General features: G+C 47.4%; 1 protein-coding gene across 1 annotated transcript in view; it reads right to left on the minus strand.

The window, feature by feature from the left end:
- The window catches only part of ccdc120a (coiled-coil domain containing 120a), a gene marked incomplete at its 5' end in the record, with an annotated part of 44,938 nt that extends 30,736 nt beyond the window's left edge, over positions 1-14,202 (minus strand). Inside the window, 6 exons of the mRNA XM_079238614.1 lie at positions 643-771; positions 856-983; positions 11,718-11,832; positions 13,629-13,752; positions 13,835-13,982; positions 14,133-14,202. Of these exons, the coding sequence (XP_079094740.1) occupies positions 643-771; positions 856-983; positions 11,718-11,832; positions 13,629-13,752; positions 13,835-13,982; positions 14,133-14,202 (714 nt within the window). The remainder of the gene's footprint in view (positions 1-642; positions 772-855; positions 984-11,717; positions 11,833-13,628; positions 13,753-13,834; positions 13,983-14,132) is intronic.
- Between the last annotated feature and the right edge of the window lie 3,942 nt (positions 14,203-18,144).

Here is an 18,144-nt window from a genome sequence, read left to right on the forward strand (position 1 = left end):
TCCTTGTCTGTAAAGCGTCTTGAGATGGCACTGCCATGAATGGATGGATGATGGATGATGGATGGATGATGGATGGATGGATGGATGGATGGATGGATGGATGGATGGATGATGGATGGATGGACAATGGATGATGGATGGATGATGGATTGATGGATGGATGGATGATGGATGGATGGACAATGGATGATGGATGGATGATGGATGGATAATGGATGATGAATGGATGATGGATGGATGGATGGATGGATGGATGGATGGATGGATGATGGATGGACAATGGATGATGGATGGATGGCTGGATGGATGGATGATGGATGGATGGCTGGATGGATGGATGATGCATGGATGGATGATGGATGGATTATGGATGGATGGATGATGGATGGACAATGGATGATGGATGGATGATGGATGGATGGATGGATGGATGATGGATTGATGATGGATGGATGGATGGATGGACAATGGATGATGGATGGACAATGGATGATGGATGGATGATGGATGGATGGATGGATAATGGATGATGGATGGATGATGGATTGATGATGGATGGATGATGGATGGATGATGGATGGGTGGATGGATGATGAATGGATGGATGACGGATGGATGAGTTTTATCAGGACCTAGACGCACCAACACGGCGGTCCCCACCTCCACGCGGCTCTTCCCGTTTCCATGGTGAGTCCCGCCCCGTCTCCGAACACATGGGGGCTTCTCCCCGGCCTCCAGGGGGAAGTCATTGGGCACCGTACCTGTCAGCTCCTGATCAACGAATCACATAAATCCCATCATGACTTAGATCTGTGGGCAGGAATCAGCCAATCACCATCTGTTACTTTTACTCACTGCCTCCTGAAGACATATGAGTCTCAGCTCAGCCAATCGTGTGCTCAGTAATGTCTGCAAGCTCCGCCTCCTCTCCTGCAGTTCGGCCGTTAGCTCCCTCTGCTTCCTGTCTGGACAAGGAAGGAGCTCTGCACTCCAGTAACACACGGTTAACACACGGTTAACGCACAGTTAACGCACGGTTAACAAACAGATGAAACACCCAGGTAACACCCAGGTAACACCCAGGTAACACACGGTTAACACACGGTAAACACACGGTTAACACACAGGAAACACAGGTAACACACGGTTAACGCAAAGTTAACACAGGTAACACACAGATGAAACACACAGGTAACACCCAGGTAACACACAGGTAACACACGGTTAACACACGGTTAACACACAGTTAACACACGGTTAACACACAGGTAACACACAGGTAACACACGGTTAACACACAGGTAACACACAGGTAACACACGGTTAACACACGGTTAACACACGGTTAACACACAGGTAACACACGGTTAACACACAGGCAACACACGGGGAACACACAGGTAACACACGGTTAACACACGGTTAACACACGGTTAACACACAGGTAACACACGGTTAACACACAGGCAACACACGGGGAACACACAGGTAACACACGGTTAACACACAGGTAACACACGGTTAACACACGGTTAACACACAGTTAACACACGGTTAACACACAGGTAACACACGGTTAACACACAGGTAACACACAGGTAACACACGGTTAACACACAGGTAACACACGGTTAACACACGGTTAACACACAGGTAACACACAGATGAAACACACAGGTAACATCCAGGTAACACACGTTTAACACCCAGGTAACACACAGGGAACACACGGTTAACACACTGTTAACACACAGGTAACACCCAGGTAACACACAGGTAACACACGGTTAACACACAGATGAAACACACAGGTAACACACAGGTAACACCCAGTTAACACCCAGGCAACACACAGATGAAACACACGGTTAACACACAGGTAACACACGGTTAACACACGGTTAACACACGGTTAACACACAGGTAACACACGGTTAACACACAGGCAACACACGGGGAACACACAGGTAACACACGGTTAACACACAGGTAACACATGGTTAACACACGGTTAAGACACAGTTAACACACGGTTAACACACAGGTAACACACAGATGAAACACACAGGTAACACACGGTTAAAACAAAGGTAACACACAGATGAAACACACAGGTAACACCCAGGTAACACACAGGTAACACACGGTTAACACACGGTTAACACACAGGTAACACACAGATGAAACACACAGGTAACATCCAGGTAACACACGGTTAACACCCAGGTAACACACAGGGAACACACGGTTAACACACTGTTAACACACAGGTAACACCCAGGTAACACACAGGTAACACACGGTTAACACACAGATGAAACACACAGGTAACACACAGGTAACACCCAGTTAACACCCAGGCAACACACAGATGAAACACACAGGTAACACACAGGTAACACACAAGTAACACCCAGGTAACACACAGGTAAAACACGGTTAACACACAGGTAACACACAGGTAACACACAGGTAACACAGGTAACACACGGTTAACACACGGTTAACACACAGGTAACACACAGATGAAACACACAGGTAACACACGGTTAACACACAGGTAACACACGGTTAACACACAGGTAACACAGGTAACACACGGTTAACACACAGGTAACACACAGGTAACACACGGTTAACACACAGGTAACACACAGGTAACACATGGTTAACACACAGGTAACACACGGTTAACACACAGGTAACACACGGTTAACACACGGTTAATACACAGGTAACACACAGGCAACACACAGGTAACACATGGTTAAAACACAGGTAACACATGGTTAACACACAGGTAACACACGGTTAACACACGGTTAATACACAGGTAACACACGGTTAACACACAGGTAACACACGGTTAACACACGGTTAACACACAGGTAACATGGTTAACACACAGGTAACACACAAGTAACACTAAGGTAACACCCAGGTAACACACAGGTAACACACGGTTAACACACAGGTAACACCCAGGTAACACACGGTTAACACACGGTTAACACACAGGTAACACACAGGTAACACACAGGTAACACACGGTTAACACATGGTTAACACACAGGTAACACACGGTTAACACACGGTGAACACACAGGTAACACACGGTTAACACACGGTGAACACACAGGTAACACCCAGGTAACACCCAGGTAACACCTGGTTAACACACGGTTAACACACAGGTAACACACAGGTAACACCCAGGTAACATACGGTTAACACACGGTTAATACACAGGTAACACACAGGTAACACAGAGGTAACACACGGTTAACACACAGGTAACACACAGGTAACACACGGTTAACACACGGTTAACACACAGGTAACACAGGTAACACACGGTTAACACTCGGTTAAAACTCAGGTAACACACGGTTAACACACAGGTAACACACAGATGAAACACACAGGAAACACACGGTTAACACACGGTTAACACACGGTTGACACACAGGTAACACACAGGTAACACACGGTTAACACACGGTTAACACACGGTTAACACACAGGTAACACACAGGTAACACACAGGTAACACACGGTTAACACACGGTTAACACACACGTAACACACGGTTAACACACGGTTAATACACAGGTAACACACAGGTAACACAGGTAACACGGTTAACACACAGGTAACACACGGTTAACACACAGGTAACACACAGATGAAACACACAGGAAACACACAGGCAACACACGGTTAACACACAGGTAACACACGGTTAATACACGGTTAACACACAGGTAACACACGGTTAACACACAGGTAACACCCAGGTAACACCCAGGTAACACCTGGTTAATACACGGTTACACACAGGTAACACACGGTTAACACACGGTTAACACACAGGTAACACAGGTAACACACGGTTAACACACAGGTAACACACAGATGAAACACACAGGAAACACACAGGTAACACACGGTTAACACACAGGTAACACACAGGTAAGACACAGGTAACACACGGTTAACACACGGTTAACACACAGGTAACACGGTTAACACACGGTTAATACACAGGCAACACACAGGTAACACATGGTTAACACACAGGTAACACACAGGTAACACACGGTTAACACACAGGTAACACACAGGTAACACACAGGTAACACACGGTTAACACACGGTTAACACACAGGTAACACACGGTTAACACACAGGTAACACACGGTTAACACACAGGTAACACACGGTTAACACCCAGGTAACACACGGTTAACACACGGTTAACACACGGTTAACACACAGGTAACACACAGGTAACACACGGTTAACACACAGGTAACACACGGTTAACACACGGTTAATACACAGGTAACACACGGTTAATACACAGGTAACACACAGGTAACACACAGGTAACACACGGTTAACACACAGGTAACACACAGGTAACACACAGGTAACACACGGTTAACACACGGTTAACACACGGTTAACACACAGGTAACACACAGGTAACACACGGTAAACACACAGGTAACACAGGTAACACATGGTTAACACACAGGTAACACATGGTTAACACACAGGTAACACACGGTTAACACACAGGTAACACATTGTTAATACACAGGTAACACACAGGTAACACACGGTTAAAATACAGGTAACACATGGTTAACACACAGGTAACACACGGTTAACACACGGTTAACACACAGGTAACACACGGTTAACACACGGTTAACACACAGGTAACACACAGGTAACACACGGTTCATACACAGGTAACACACAGGTAACACACACGTAACACACGGTTAATACACGGTTAACACACGGTGAACACACAGGTAACACACAGGTAACACACGGTTAACACACAGGTAACACACAGGTAACACACGGTTAAAATACAGGTAACACATGGTTAACACACAGGTAACACACGGTTAACACACGGTTAACACACAGGTAACACACGGTTAACACACGGTTAACACACAGGTAACACACAGGTAAGACACGGTTCATACACAGGTAACACACAGGTAACACACACGTAACACACGGTTAATACACGGTTAACACACGGTGAACACACAGGTAACACACAGGTAACACACGGTTAACACACAGGTAACACACAGATGAAACACACAGGTAACACACGGTTAATACCCAGGTAACACACAGGGAACACACGGTTAACACACGGTTAACACACAGGTAACACCCAGGTAACACACAGGTAACACACGGTTAACATACAGATGAAACACACAGGTAACACCCAGGTAACACACGGCTCATACACAGGTAACACACAGGTAACACACACGTAACACACGGTTAATACACGGTTAACACACAGGTAACACACGGTTAACACACAGGTAACACACGGTTAACACACAGGTAACACACGGTTAACACACGGTTAATACACAGGTAACACACGGTTAACACACGGTTAATACACAGGTAACACACAGGTAACACACAGGTAAGACAGAGGTAACACACAGGTAACACACAAGTAACACTAAGGTAACACCCAGGTAACACACAGGTAACACACAGGTAACACACGGTTAACACACGGTTAATACACAGGTAACACACAGGTAACACATTGTTAATACACAGGTAACACACAGGTAACACACGGTTAACACACAGGTAACACATGGTTAACACACAGGTAACACACGGTTAACACACAGGTAACACACAGGTAACACACGGTTAACACACGGTTAACACACAGGTAACACACAGGTAACACACGGTTCATACACAGGTAACAACCAGGTAACACACACGTAACACACGGTTAATACACGGTTAACACACGGTGAACACACAGGTAACACATAGGTAACACACGGTTAACACACAGGTAACACACAGGGAACACACGGTTAACACACGGTTAACACACAGGTAACACACAGGTAACACACAGGTAACACACGGTTAACACACAGATGAAACACACAGGTAACACCCAGGTAACACACGGTTCATACACAGGTTACACACAGGTAACACACACGTAACACACGGTTAATACACGGTTAACACACGGTTAACACACAGGTAACACACAGGTAACACACAGGTAACACACGGTTAACACACGGTTAATACACAGGTAACACACAGGTAACACACAGGTAACACATTGTTAATACACAGGTAACACAGAGGTAACACACGGATAACACACAGGCAACACATGGTTAACACACGGTTAATACACAGGTAACACACAGGTAACACACGGTTAACACACAGGTAACACACAGGTAACACACGGTTAACACACGGTTAACACACAGGTAACACACAGGTAACACACGGTTCATACACAGGTAACACACAGGTAACACACACGTAACACACGGTTAATACACGGTTAACACACGGTGAACACACAGGTAACACACGGTTAACACACAGGTAACACACAGATGAAACACACAGGTAACACACGGTTAATACCCAGGTAACACACAGGGAACACACGGTTAACACACGGTTAACACACAGGTAACACCCAGGTAACACACAGGTAACACACGGTTAACATACAGATGAAACACACAGGTAACACCCAGGTAACACACGGCTCATACACAGGTAACACACAGGTAACACACACGTAACACACGGTTAATACACGGTTAACACACAGGTAACACACGGTTAACACACAGGTAACACACGGTTAACACACAGGTAACACACGGTTAACACACGGTTAATACACAGGTAACACACGGTTAACACACGGTTAATACACAGGTAACACACAGGTAACACACAGGTAAGACAGAGGTAACACACAGGTAACACACAGGTAACACACAAGTAACACTAAGGTAACACCCAGGTAACACACAGGTAACACACAGGTAACACACGGTTAACACACGGTTAATACACAGGTAACACACAGGTAACACATTGTTAATACACAGGTAACACACAGGTAACACACAGGTAACACACGGTTAACACACAGGTAACACATGGTTAACACACAGGTAACACACGGTTAACACACAGGTAACACACAGGTAACACACGGTTAACACACGGTTAACACACAGGTAACACACAGGTAACACACAGGTAACACATTGTTAATACACAGGTAACACAGAGGTAACACACGGATAACACACAGGCAACACATGGTTAACACACAGGTAACACATGGTTAACACACAGGTAACACACGGTTAACACACAGGTAACACACAGGTAACACACGGTTAACACACGGTTAACACACAGGTAACACACAGGTAACACACGGTTCATACACAGGTAACACACAGGTAACACACACGTAACACACGGTTAATACACGGTTAACACACGGTGAACACACAGGTAACACACGGTTAACACACGGTTAACACACAGGTAACACACAGATGAAACACACAGGTAACACCCAGGTAACACACAGGTAACACACAGGTAACACACGGTTAACACACAGATGAAACACACAGGTAACACCCAGGTAACACCCAGGTAACACACGGTTAACACACGGTTAAGACACAGGTAACACACAGGTAACACACGGTTCATACACAGGTAACACACAGGTAACACACAGGTAACACACGGTTAACACACAGGTAACACACAGGCAACACACAGGTAACACACGGTTAACACACAGGTAACACAGAGGTAACACACAGGTAACACACGGTTAACACACAGGTAACACACAGGTAAAACTAAGGTAACACCCAGGTAACACACAGGTAACACACGGTTAACACACGGTTAATACACAGGTAACACACAGGTAACACATTGTTAATACACAGGTAACACACAGGTAACACACGGTTAATACACAGGTAACACACAGGTAACACAGAGGTAACACCCAGGCAACACACAGGTAACACACGGTTAATACACAGGTAACACACAGGTAAAACACAGGTAACACACGGTTAACACACGGTTAATACACAGGTAACACACAGGTAACACCCAAGTAACACACGGTTAACACACAGGTAACACACAGGTAACACACGGTTAATACACGGTTAACACACAGGTAACACACGGTTAACACACAGGTAACACCCAGGTAACACCCAGGTAACACCCGGTTAACACACGGTTAACACACAGGTAACACACAGGTAACACCCAGGTAACACACGGTTAATACACAGGTAACACAGAGGTAACACACAGGTAACACACGGTTAACACACGGTTAACACACAGGTAACACACGGTTAACACACAGGTAACACAGGTAACACACGGTTAACACACAGATGAAACACACAGGAAACACACAGGTAACACACAGGTAACACACAGGTAACACACGGTTAACACATAGGTAACACACAGGTAACACACGGTTAACACACGGTTAATACACAGGTAACACACAGGTAACACACGGTTAACACACAGGTAACACACGGTTAATACACAGGTAACACACGGTTAATACACGGTTAACACACAGGTAAGACACGGTTAACACACAGGTAACACACGGTTAACACACGGTTAACACACAGGTAACACCCAGGTAACACCCAGGTAACACCCGGTTAACACCCAGGTAACACACGGTTAACACACAGGTAACACACAGGTAACACACGGTTAACACACGGTTAATACACGGTTAATACACAGGTAACACACGGTTAACACACGGTTAATACACAGGTAAGACAGAGGTAACACACAGGTAACACACAGGTAACACACGGTTAACACACGGTTAACACACAGGTAACACACAGGTAACACACGGTTAATACACAGGTAACACACAGGTAACACACGGTTAACACACGGTTAACACACAGGTAACACACAGGTAACACACGGTTAATACACAGGTAACACACAGGTAACACACAGGTAACACACGGTTAACACACAGGTAACACACAGGTAACACACGGTTAACACACAGGTAACACACAGGTAACACACAGGTAACACACGGTTAACACACGGTTAACACACAGGTAACACACAGGTAACAGGTATTTCACTGTGGACACACCACTGTCCCCAGAAGACCTTTTCACATCACGCCAGTCCTGACTGGCAGACAGAGGTCCATCTGGAGGGGAGGGACCTCCTCCCACTATCAGAGCCTGGTGTGACCATCTCTCTCTTGTATAGCAAAGCTCTTCCTTGCTCCAGGAAAGTTGGGTGGTCTGGTAGGCCCAACCAGTGAGAAAATCTCTGTTTAGTCAGGGGTTTCCCTTTGTGGGGAACCCAGCTACCCTATCCATGTGCAAAGCCCACTCCAGGTGCAGAGCATGAACCCACTCTCGCTCCTCTGAGGCGGGGTTTGGCTTCAGCAGAACCTTCGGAACTGTATGAAGGTTGGGTTTACAGGCAATATCTGGATGTCACCCTGGCAGAAACCAATGCAAGCTGCAAAGCCGTCTTAAAAGGCAGCACCTTCAGTTTAGCTTGCTGCAGTAGCTCAAAATGGGGGCATGACAGCGCAAAGAGCACTATGGGTAACTCCCAAGGAGCGGTGCATCTACTAGGGATTAGCCATGGCGACGTGCGCCTTTCATGAACATAAAGTTGTCAGGTTGCGTTCTTACAGCGATGCTTTGACTAGACTGAAATATGCAGTTAGTTTCCTCACTTGGGAAAATAGCTGTAAACAAACTGAGCTAACATCAGCAGAATGATTTAAATTTAGACTGTCTGTGTACTTTTTCCTCTTTGTTGGTTGCTGTCGAAGCGCATAAACCAAGCTTGTAGACCTTTCCATGTGTGATCAATCCCGTCATGTAAATATCTGTCTGCGCATGTCAGACAGGACCATTCTGCTGAAACGTTAAGGCATGCACACACCAGATGGGAATAGATTACTTTCCACGATAACAGCTGCTCTGAGGACTTGTCCACACGTAGCCGGGCTTTTTAAAACCAAATAGCTTCCGGTCAGAAAAAAAAAAGAGTCCACACGACTTCATTTTTAAAAAACAAATCCACCCACACATATCCACATGTTAAGCACATTCATAAGCATGTGAGACCTTCAGGCAGCAGCAACCCTAACCCCCACCAGATAACCTTCCATCTCACCACATCACTTCCACGAATCAGGAAACATGCCTCCAACGTGATCTGGTTAGGAGGTGGAAAATAACTGTCCCTAATGTTGTCCTTTGTTGTTGGTAAAAACAAACACAAGCGCCTGGACTGTCCACTTGGACGCAGGTCCTTACATGAAGCTACAGGCTTTTTTTTTGTTCTCTCCCTTCCCATCCCATAATACCACCTATATTATAATACAAAGAATTAATACCATAAAGTTTGTTGCAAAGAACTGGACTAAGTTCTCCAACTTTCCAACAAATACAGCTATACTAAGTGTTGAAGTTCTCCTTGAAGAGCTGAGTCTTCAGCTGGGTCTGAAAGTAGACAGGGACTCTGCAGAGCGGACAGAGTTTGGGAGATCATTCCACCATCGTGGAACAACAGAGGAAAAGAGTCTGGCTGGTGATTTAGTCCCACGTATTGGTGGTAACACGAGGCGTCTTTCACTGGTGGAACGTAGCTGTGGAGAGGGAGTGTAGGTCTGGATTAGGGAGTGAAGGTAGACGGGAGCCGTTTCAGTTACTGTTTTGTAAACTAGAAGCAAAGCTTTAAATCTGATGCTCTGCAACTGGAAACCAGTGAAGAGCGATTAGCAGCGGAGTGACAGGAACCAGTTTGGGTTGGTTGAAGACCAGACGTGCTGCTGGTTCTGGATCATCTGCAGAGGTTTAACCAGCATGCAGGCAGACCTGCCAGTAGGGAACTGCAGTAATCCATGTGTGAGATGACCAGAGCCTGAACCAGAAGCTGAGTCGTGTGTTCTGTCAGGTACGTCTGATTCTCTTGGTGTTGTAGAGAGCATATCGGCAGGTACGGACAACCGAGGCAACTTGGACCTTAAAGGTCCAATTTTTATTGATCTTATGTAATATTCTAATTTTCTGAGACGCTGCATTTTGGGTTTTCATTATCTAAAAGCTACAATCATCAAAACTTCAAGAAATAAATGTTTGAAATATTTCACTCTGTGTAATGAATCTATATAAAATATGGGTTTCACATTCTGAAATGAGTGACTAAAAATATTGAACTTTTTCATCATATTCTAATTTTCTGAGATTTACCTGTATGTGTCTACATGCAGAAGTGCAAACGGAGTATTCAGACATCTTTACTTTGGTTGGAGGGTTTTTTTTGTCTTGTCCAGCATTTAAGCCAGCAGAATGATTTTCTGAATGCTGTGTTCTGCTGGGCAAGGAAAGAATTATAGATATAATGCTCCCCTTGATATTCTGGATTCTTATTTTATTTTTCTATTTATGTTACATAATTGTCTGTATTATAAGGTTTGTACTGCTGGACCGGACCGGAGAGGACAGAAGAGGGATGGAAAGACAATCGAAGAGAAGAGAAAACAGAAAACACCTTGTAAAGAGAAAAAGAGAGAAAAAGAAGGAGGTTTTTAAAAACATTGTTTTTGATGCATAAATCTGCGTTTGGTGTGGATGACAGGCGTATCTTCATTTTGTGAGATACCTGCTACGTGTGGACAAGGCCTGAAACTTTAAACCCGAAATCTGAATGGTCTCCATGTAAGAATGGTAGTGTGGACTACTTTAGGTCTGGTGTGTCAGAATAAACCTGTTTGTTCTCACCAGGTGCTGACATTAGTTGACCTTTGACTTCCATGGCAGGTGGGTCCCCAGTGACTCTGCCTCCTTCTTCCTCCCTGATGTAGTACTGCCCACCACCCCACAGACCTTCACTCACCTGAAAAGAGATCAACATTCCTTACAGATATCATGTAGGCTGCTTCTTTGAGCACCTGAAGGTGTTCTGGAGGTTCTCACCTTGCAACAGGGTTCATAAGAGCTCAAGTAGTTCACTACTGTGGCCATTCAGCAGTATGAAGACAGGTGGGACTCAGGTAGGCTGCTCAGTCAGCTGCTGGCTGGGCAGGATGCTGCAGGGCCATTTTAGATGCTAGTGAAGAGGTAATCTGTTTCACCTAGGAGAAGAAATAAAGCGGAGGAGTTAGAGTAAAGAAAGGGGAGGGGTCATGGTAACAACCAGTCAGAAAGCAGGAAATAAGAACAGCACAGACGGGGTGAAACAGGTGTGAAAGTTAACGTGTGTGATAATCCAAACCATCACCTGCTAACAGGTGTTCCTCAGGTCTAGACTCTGGTTCCCCTCATGTATGTAAAGTCCCTAAATCCAGAAAAAACTACAACTACTTTCATACAAATATTGATCAATAAACCCCGATAACAGCATTATTTAGTAAAAGTTGTAGACCCTTCAGTGGCACAAACAGTTCACAAGACTGAACCCCTTGCAAAGCCCCCAGGCCTGACCCGTGTTTCCCTCCACTTTGAGACACTGCTGGGGAGCTTGGTCCTGTCTTCACGGACATTTTAACGTCTGTGCCGTCCTGCTTTGAATCCTCCATCATCATCCCTGTTCCCAAGAAGCCAGGGATCACGGGACTCCAGGACTACATTCCTGCGGCGCTGACGTCTGTAGTCATGAAGTCTTTTGAGCGCTTGATCCTCCATCACCTTTACTGCCCCCTCGTGGACCCACTGCAGTTTGCATACAAGCCCAACAGGTCAACCTTGCCCTCCATTTCATCCTGCAGCCGCATCTGGATCCCTGGGAACCTTAGAAATGTTCCAGCGCTGCCTGCCAGAGGAGCTCCATGTTCTGTGGATTCTCTTTTAAACATTTTGCACAGCATGGCATGCTCTTTCCTGGGAGAATCACAACTATGCACTTTTTCTGGACTTCTTTCCTGGTTCTGATCGTGCTTGGAGCAGTTTTTTCCCTTCAGGTCCCTGTCCCGGCAGAGGAAGGCTTCAGCCCCAGTGTTTATACAAGGGATCAGCTGATCGGCCGTTAACACAGCTGAATTTTTGGCCAGAAACATGAAATCCCCACGGAGCTAAGGAGGAAATATCGTGGATGCAGAGAAGAGATGGCGACTGCTCAGAGGGAAGTATGGACCATACCTTCCATCTGTTATCATGGAGAACATCCGGTCACTGGCAAATAAAATGGATGAGTTAGCGGCAGGAGTCAGTGTGTGTTTCAGGAGGCCTTGGTCATGTGATCACTGAGACCTGGTTCTGTGACAACATGATGGTGAGTATAGTCGGCTTCCACTGTGGGGGCGGAGCTGCAGAGAGAAGAAAGCAGGCAGAGGAGGAGTCGCGATCTACGAGAACAAATAATGGTGCAACCCCCGACACATCCCGGTGAAGGTGTCTTATTTGCCCTGTGAGTTATCATTCTCTGTGTGCACGTTCTGCCTATGGCCGACATGACGCAGCCTGCTGTTGTCAAGCCTCAATGACCGCCGGGCTTCAGACTCGGCATCCTGATGCCTTTATAGCTGTTTCTGGGGATTTTAACCATGTCAAAATGGACTCAACCCTCCTCAAATTTAAACAGTTTGTGGATTGTAGAAGAAGAGAAAATAAAACACTGAATCTGCTGTGTGCTACCATGAACGAAGCACCACTGCTCTCCCTCCCTTGGACAAATCGGACACTAACCTAGTCTACCTCATGCCTTAGTTCGTCCCTGCAGTCCAGCAGCAGTCTGCGACCACAAGATGTGCACGTAGGTAGCCCCCGGAGGCTACGGAAACCATGCAGGATGCTTTGAGGCGACTGACTGGGATGTTTTCTGTGATGCACATGGAAGGACATTCACATACTCCCGGACTGTATTACATTAACTTCTGGATGGATAAAGTAGTCCCCACTACATCGGTACGCTGCTTCCCCAGCAATAAGCCATGGATGACTCCTTCATGTCACTTTTCCTGAAGTCAGGAAGGGGACAGGGAGGAGATAAGGAGAGCAGAATGACGTGAGGGACAAGGTCACGACGGCGAGGAGCAGGACAGGAGGAAGCTGGAGAGCAAATTGGTCAAAAACAACACCAGGGATGTGTGGAATGGGATGAGAAACCTAACTGGTCAAACAACAAAGACTGCAGCAGTGATGGATACTCCAACCCTCCCCCCTCCCACACCTACAACACCTCCCCGAGAGTCATCACACCTGCAAGACACTCCTTCTCTTCCTCGTTGCTCACCTGTGTCAGGAGAGTCTGCTCTCTGTCCAATAGCATAATGGACCTCGTCCAATCAGCTGCCTCCCTGTCCATTATGATATTGGACTTTCTTCCAATAAGGTCGAAAGCTAATAATGGACGGAGCCAATCACAGAGCTTATCTCGGAAGCGCTTCTTTTCCATCATCGGTCAAGAAAAAAAGCTCACTCGCTTCTTTGCAAGTGAAGGTGAGTAGCTGTGCTTATTTTTTATTATTTAATGAGCTGATTGGTTGATTTAACTTGGCGTCCTCTGTCCGAAACAGATGTTCTGTCCTTCATTTTAAGTTGTCGAAGTATGTAAAATTCCGTTAGCTTAGTGATCTGAAGACGATATTATGCCCGTTATGTTCGCATTGTGTTTCTTTAATGTAGAAAACAGATTTGAGTTAAAAAAAAAAAATGAAAAAATTGTGAAATTTTGCGAGAGCGATAGCACTGCAAGATACAGTATACAGATTTAATTATGAAATGTGCGTTGTGTGAAAAACTCAAAACCACGGGGTCTCCTCCCAGAGGGACGTGCCTGGAACACCTCACCAGGGAGGTCCAGGAGGCATCCTGACCAGATGCCCGAGCCACCTCAACTGGTTCCTCTTGATGTGGAGGAGCAGCGGCTCTACTCTGATCTCCTCCCGGATGACCGAGCTCCTCACCCTATCTCTAAGGGAGAGCCCGGCCACCCTGCGGAGGAAACTCATTTCAGCCGCCTGTATACGAGATCTCCTTCTTTTGGTCACGACCCACAGCTCATGACCATAGGTGAGGGTAGGAACGTAGATCGACTGGTAAATCGAGAGCTTCGCCTTCTGGCTCAGCTCCTTCTTCACCACGACAGACCGGCGCAGAGTCCGCATTACTGCAGACGCCGCACCGATCCGTCTGTCCATCTCACACTCCATCCTTCCCTCACTCGTGAACAAGACCCCGACATATTTAAACTCCTCCACTTGAGGCAGGACCTGACTCCCGACCCGGAGAGGACAATCCACCCTATTCCAGCTGAGGACCATGGTCTCAGATTTGGAGGTGCTGATTCTCATCCCAGCCGCTTCACACTCGGCCGCGAATCGCTCAAGCGAGAGCTGGAGATCACGACCAGATGAAGCCAACAGGACCACGTCATCTGCAAAAAGCAGGGACCCAATCCTGAGGCCACCAAGCCGGATCCCCTCAACACCTCGGCTGCACCTAGAAATTCTGTCCATATAAGTTATGAACAGAATCGGTGATAAAGGGCAGCCTTGGCGGAGTCCAACCCTCACCGGAAACGAATCCGACTTACTACCGGCAATGCGGACCAAGCTCTGACACCTGTCGTACAGGGACCGGACAGCTCGTACAAGGGGGTCCGGTACCCCATACTCCCGGAGTACCCCCCACAGGAGCCCCCGGGGGACACGGTCGAATGCCTTCTCCAGGTCCACAAAGCACATGTAGACTGGTTGGGCAAACTCCCATGCCCCCTCCAGGACCCCAAAGAGGGTATAGAGCTGGTCCACTGTTCCGCGACCAGGACGAAATCCACACCGCTCCTCCTCAATCCGGGATTCGACTATCCGGCGGACCCTCCTCTCCAGGACCCCTGAATAGACCTTACCAGGGAGGCTGAGGAGTGTGATTCCCCTGTAATTGGAACACACCCTCCGGTCCCCCTTCTTAAAAAGGGGGACCACCACCCCAGTCTGCCAGTCCAGCGGTACTGCCCCCGATGTCCACGTGATGCTGCAGAGGCGTGTCAGCCAGGACAGCCCCACAGCATCCAGAGCCTTAAGGAACTCCGGGCGGATCTCATCCACCCCTGGGGCCTTGCCGCCAAGGAGCTTTTTGACCACCTCAGCGACTTCAGCCCCAGAGATAGGAGAGTCCACCCCTGAGTCCCCCAGCTCTGCTTCCTCATCGGAAGATGTGTTGGTAGGATTGAGGAGGTCTTCGAAGTATTCCCTCCACCGATGTGGTCAGTGATAACATGCAGACTGGACAACGTGTCCCCAGACCAGAACCATCTCAGACCTGAACCGTCTCAGACCTGAACCATCTCAGACCGGAACCGTCTCAGACCGGAACCGTCTCAGACCTGAACCATCTCAGACCTGAACCATCTCAGACCTGAACCATCTCAGACCGGAACCGTCTCAGACCTGAACCGTCTCAGACCGGAACCGTCTCAGACCTGAACCATCTCAGACCTGAACCATCTCAGACCGGAACCGTCTCAGACCTGAACCATCTCAGACCAGAACCATCTCAGACCAGAACCATCTCAGACCTGAACCGTCTCAGACCTGAACCATCGCAGACCGGAACCGTCTCAGACCTGAACCATCTCAGACCTGAACCATCTCAGACCTGAACCATCTCAGACCGGAACCGTCTCAGACCTGAACCATCTCAGACCAGAACCATCTCAGACCAGAACCATCGCAGACCGGAACCGTCTCAGACCTGAACCATCGCAGACCGGAACCGTCTCAGACTTGAACCATCTCAGACCTGAACCATTTCAGACCTGAACCATCTCAGACCTGAACCATCTCAGAACTGAACCGTCTCAGACCTGAACCATCTCAGACCTGAACCATCTCAGACCTGAACCGTCTCAGACCTGAACCATGTCAGACCTGAACCGTCTCAGACCGGAACCGTCTCAGACCGGAACCGTCTCAGACCGGAACTGTCTCAGACCTGAACCGTCTCAGAACAGAACCATCTCAGACCTGAACCATCTCAGACCTGAACCATCTCAGACCTGAACCGTCTCAGACCTGAACCGTCTCAGACCTGAACCATTTCAGACCTGAACCATCTCAGACCTGAACCATCTCAGACCTGAACCGTCTCAGAACTGAACCGTCTCAGACCTGAACCGTCTCAGACCTGAACCATCTCAGACCTGAACCATGTCAGACCTGAACCGTCTCAGACCAGAACCGTCTCAGACCTGAACCATCTCAGACCTGAACCATCTCAGACCTGAACCGTCTCAGACCTGAACCGTCTCAGACCTGAACCATCTCAGACCTGAACCATGTCAGACCTGAACCATCTCAGACCGGAACCGTCTCAGACCTGAACCATCTCAGACCTGAACCATCTCAGACCTGAACCATCTCAGACCTGAACCGTCTCAGAACAGAACCATCTCAGACCTGAACCGTCTCAGACCTGAACCGTCTCAGACCTGAACCATCTCAGACCGGAACCATCTCAGACCTGAACCGTCTCAGACCTGAACCGTCTCAGACCTGAACCATCTCAGACCGGAACCATCTCAGACCGGAACCATCTCAGACCGGAACCGTCTCAGACCTGAACCGTCTCAGACCGGAACCATCTCAGACCGGAACCATCTCAGACCGGAACCATCTCAGACCGGAACCGTCTCAGACCTGAACCGTCTCAGACCTGAACCATCTCAGACCGGAACCATCTCAGACCGGAACCATCTCAGACCGGAACCGTCTCAGACCTGAACCGTCTCAGACCGGAACCATCTCAGACCTGAACCGTCTCAGACCTGAACCATCTCAGACCTGAACCATCTCAGACCTGAACCATCTCAGACCTGAACAGTTTCAGACCGGAACCGTCTCAGACCAGAACCATCTCAGACCGGAACCATCTCAGACCTGAACCATCTCAGACCTGAACCATTTCAGAACAGAACCATCTCAGACCTGAACCGTCTCAGACCTGAACCGTCTCAGACCTGAACCATCTCAGACCTGAACCAACACAGACCAGAACCATCTCAGACCTGAACCGTCTCAGACCGGAACCGTCTCAGACCAGAACTATGTCAGACCTGAACCATGTCAGACCTGAACCATGTCAGACCTGAACCGTCTCAGACCTGAACCATCTCAGAACTGAACCGTCTCAGACCTGAACCATTTCAGACCGGAACCGTCTCAGACCTGAACCGTCTCAGACCTGAACCATCTCAGACCAGAACCATCTC

Source organism: Telmatherina bonti, assembly GCF_933228915.1.
Source record: "Telmatherina bonti genome assembly, chromosome: 4".
Lineage (NCBI taxonomy): Eukaryota > Metazoa > Chordata > Actinopteri > Atheriniformes > Telmatherinidae > Telmatherina > Telmatherina bonti.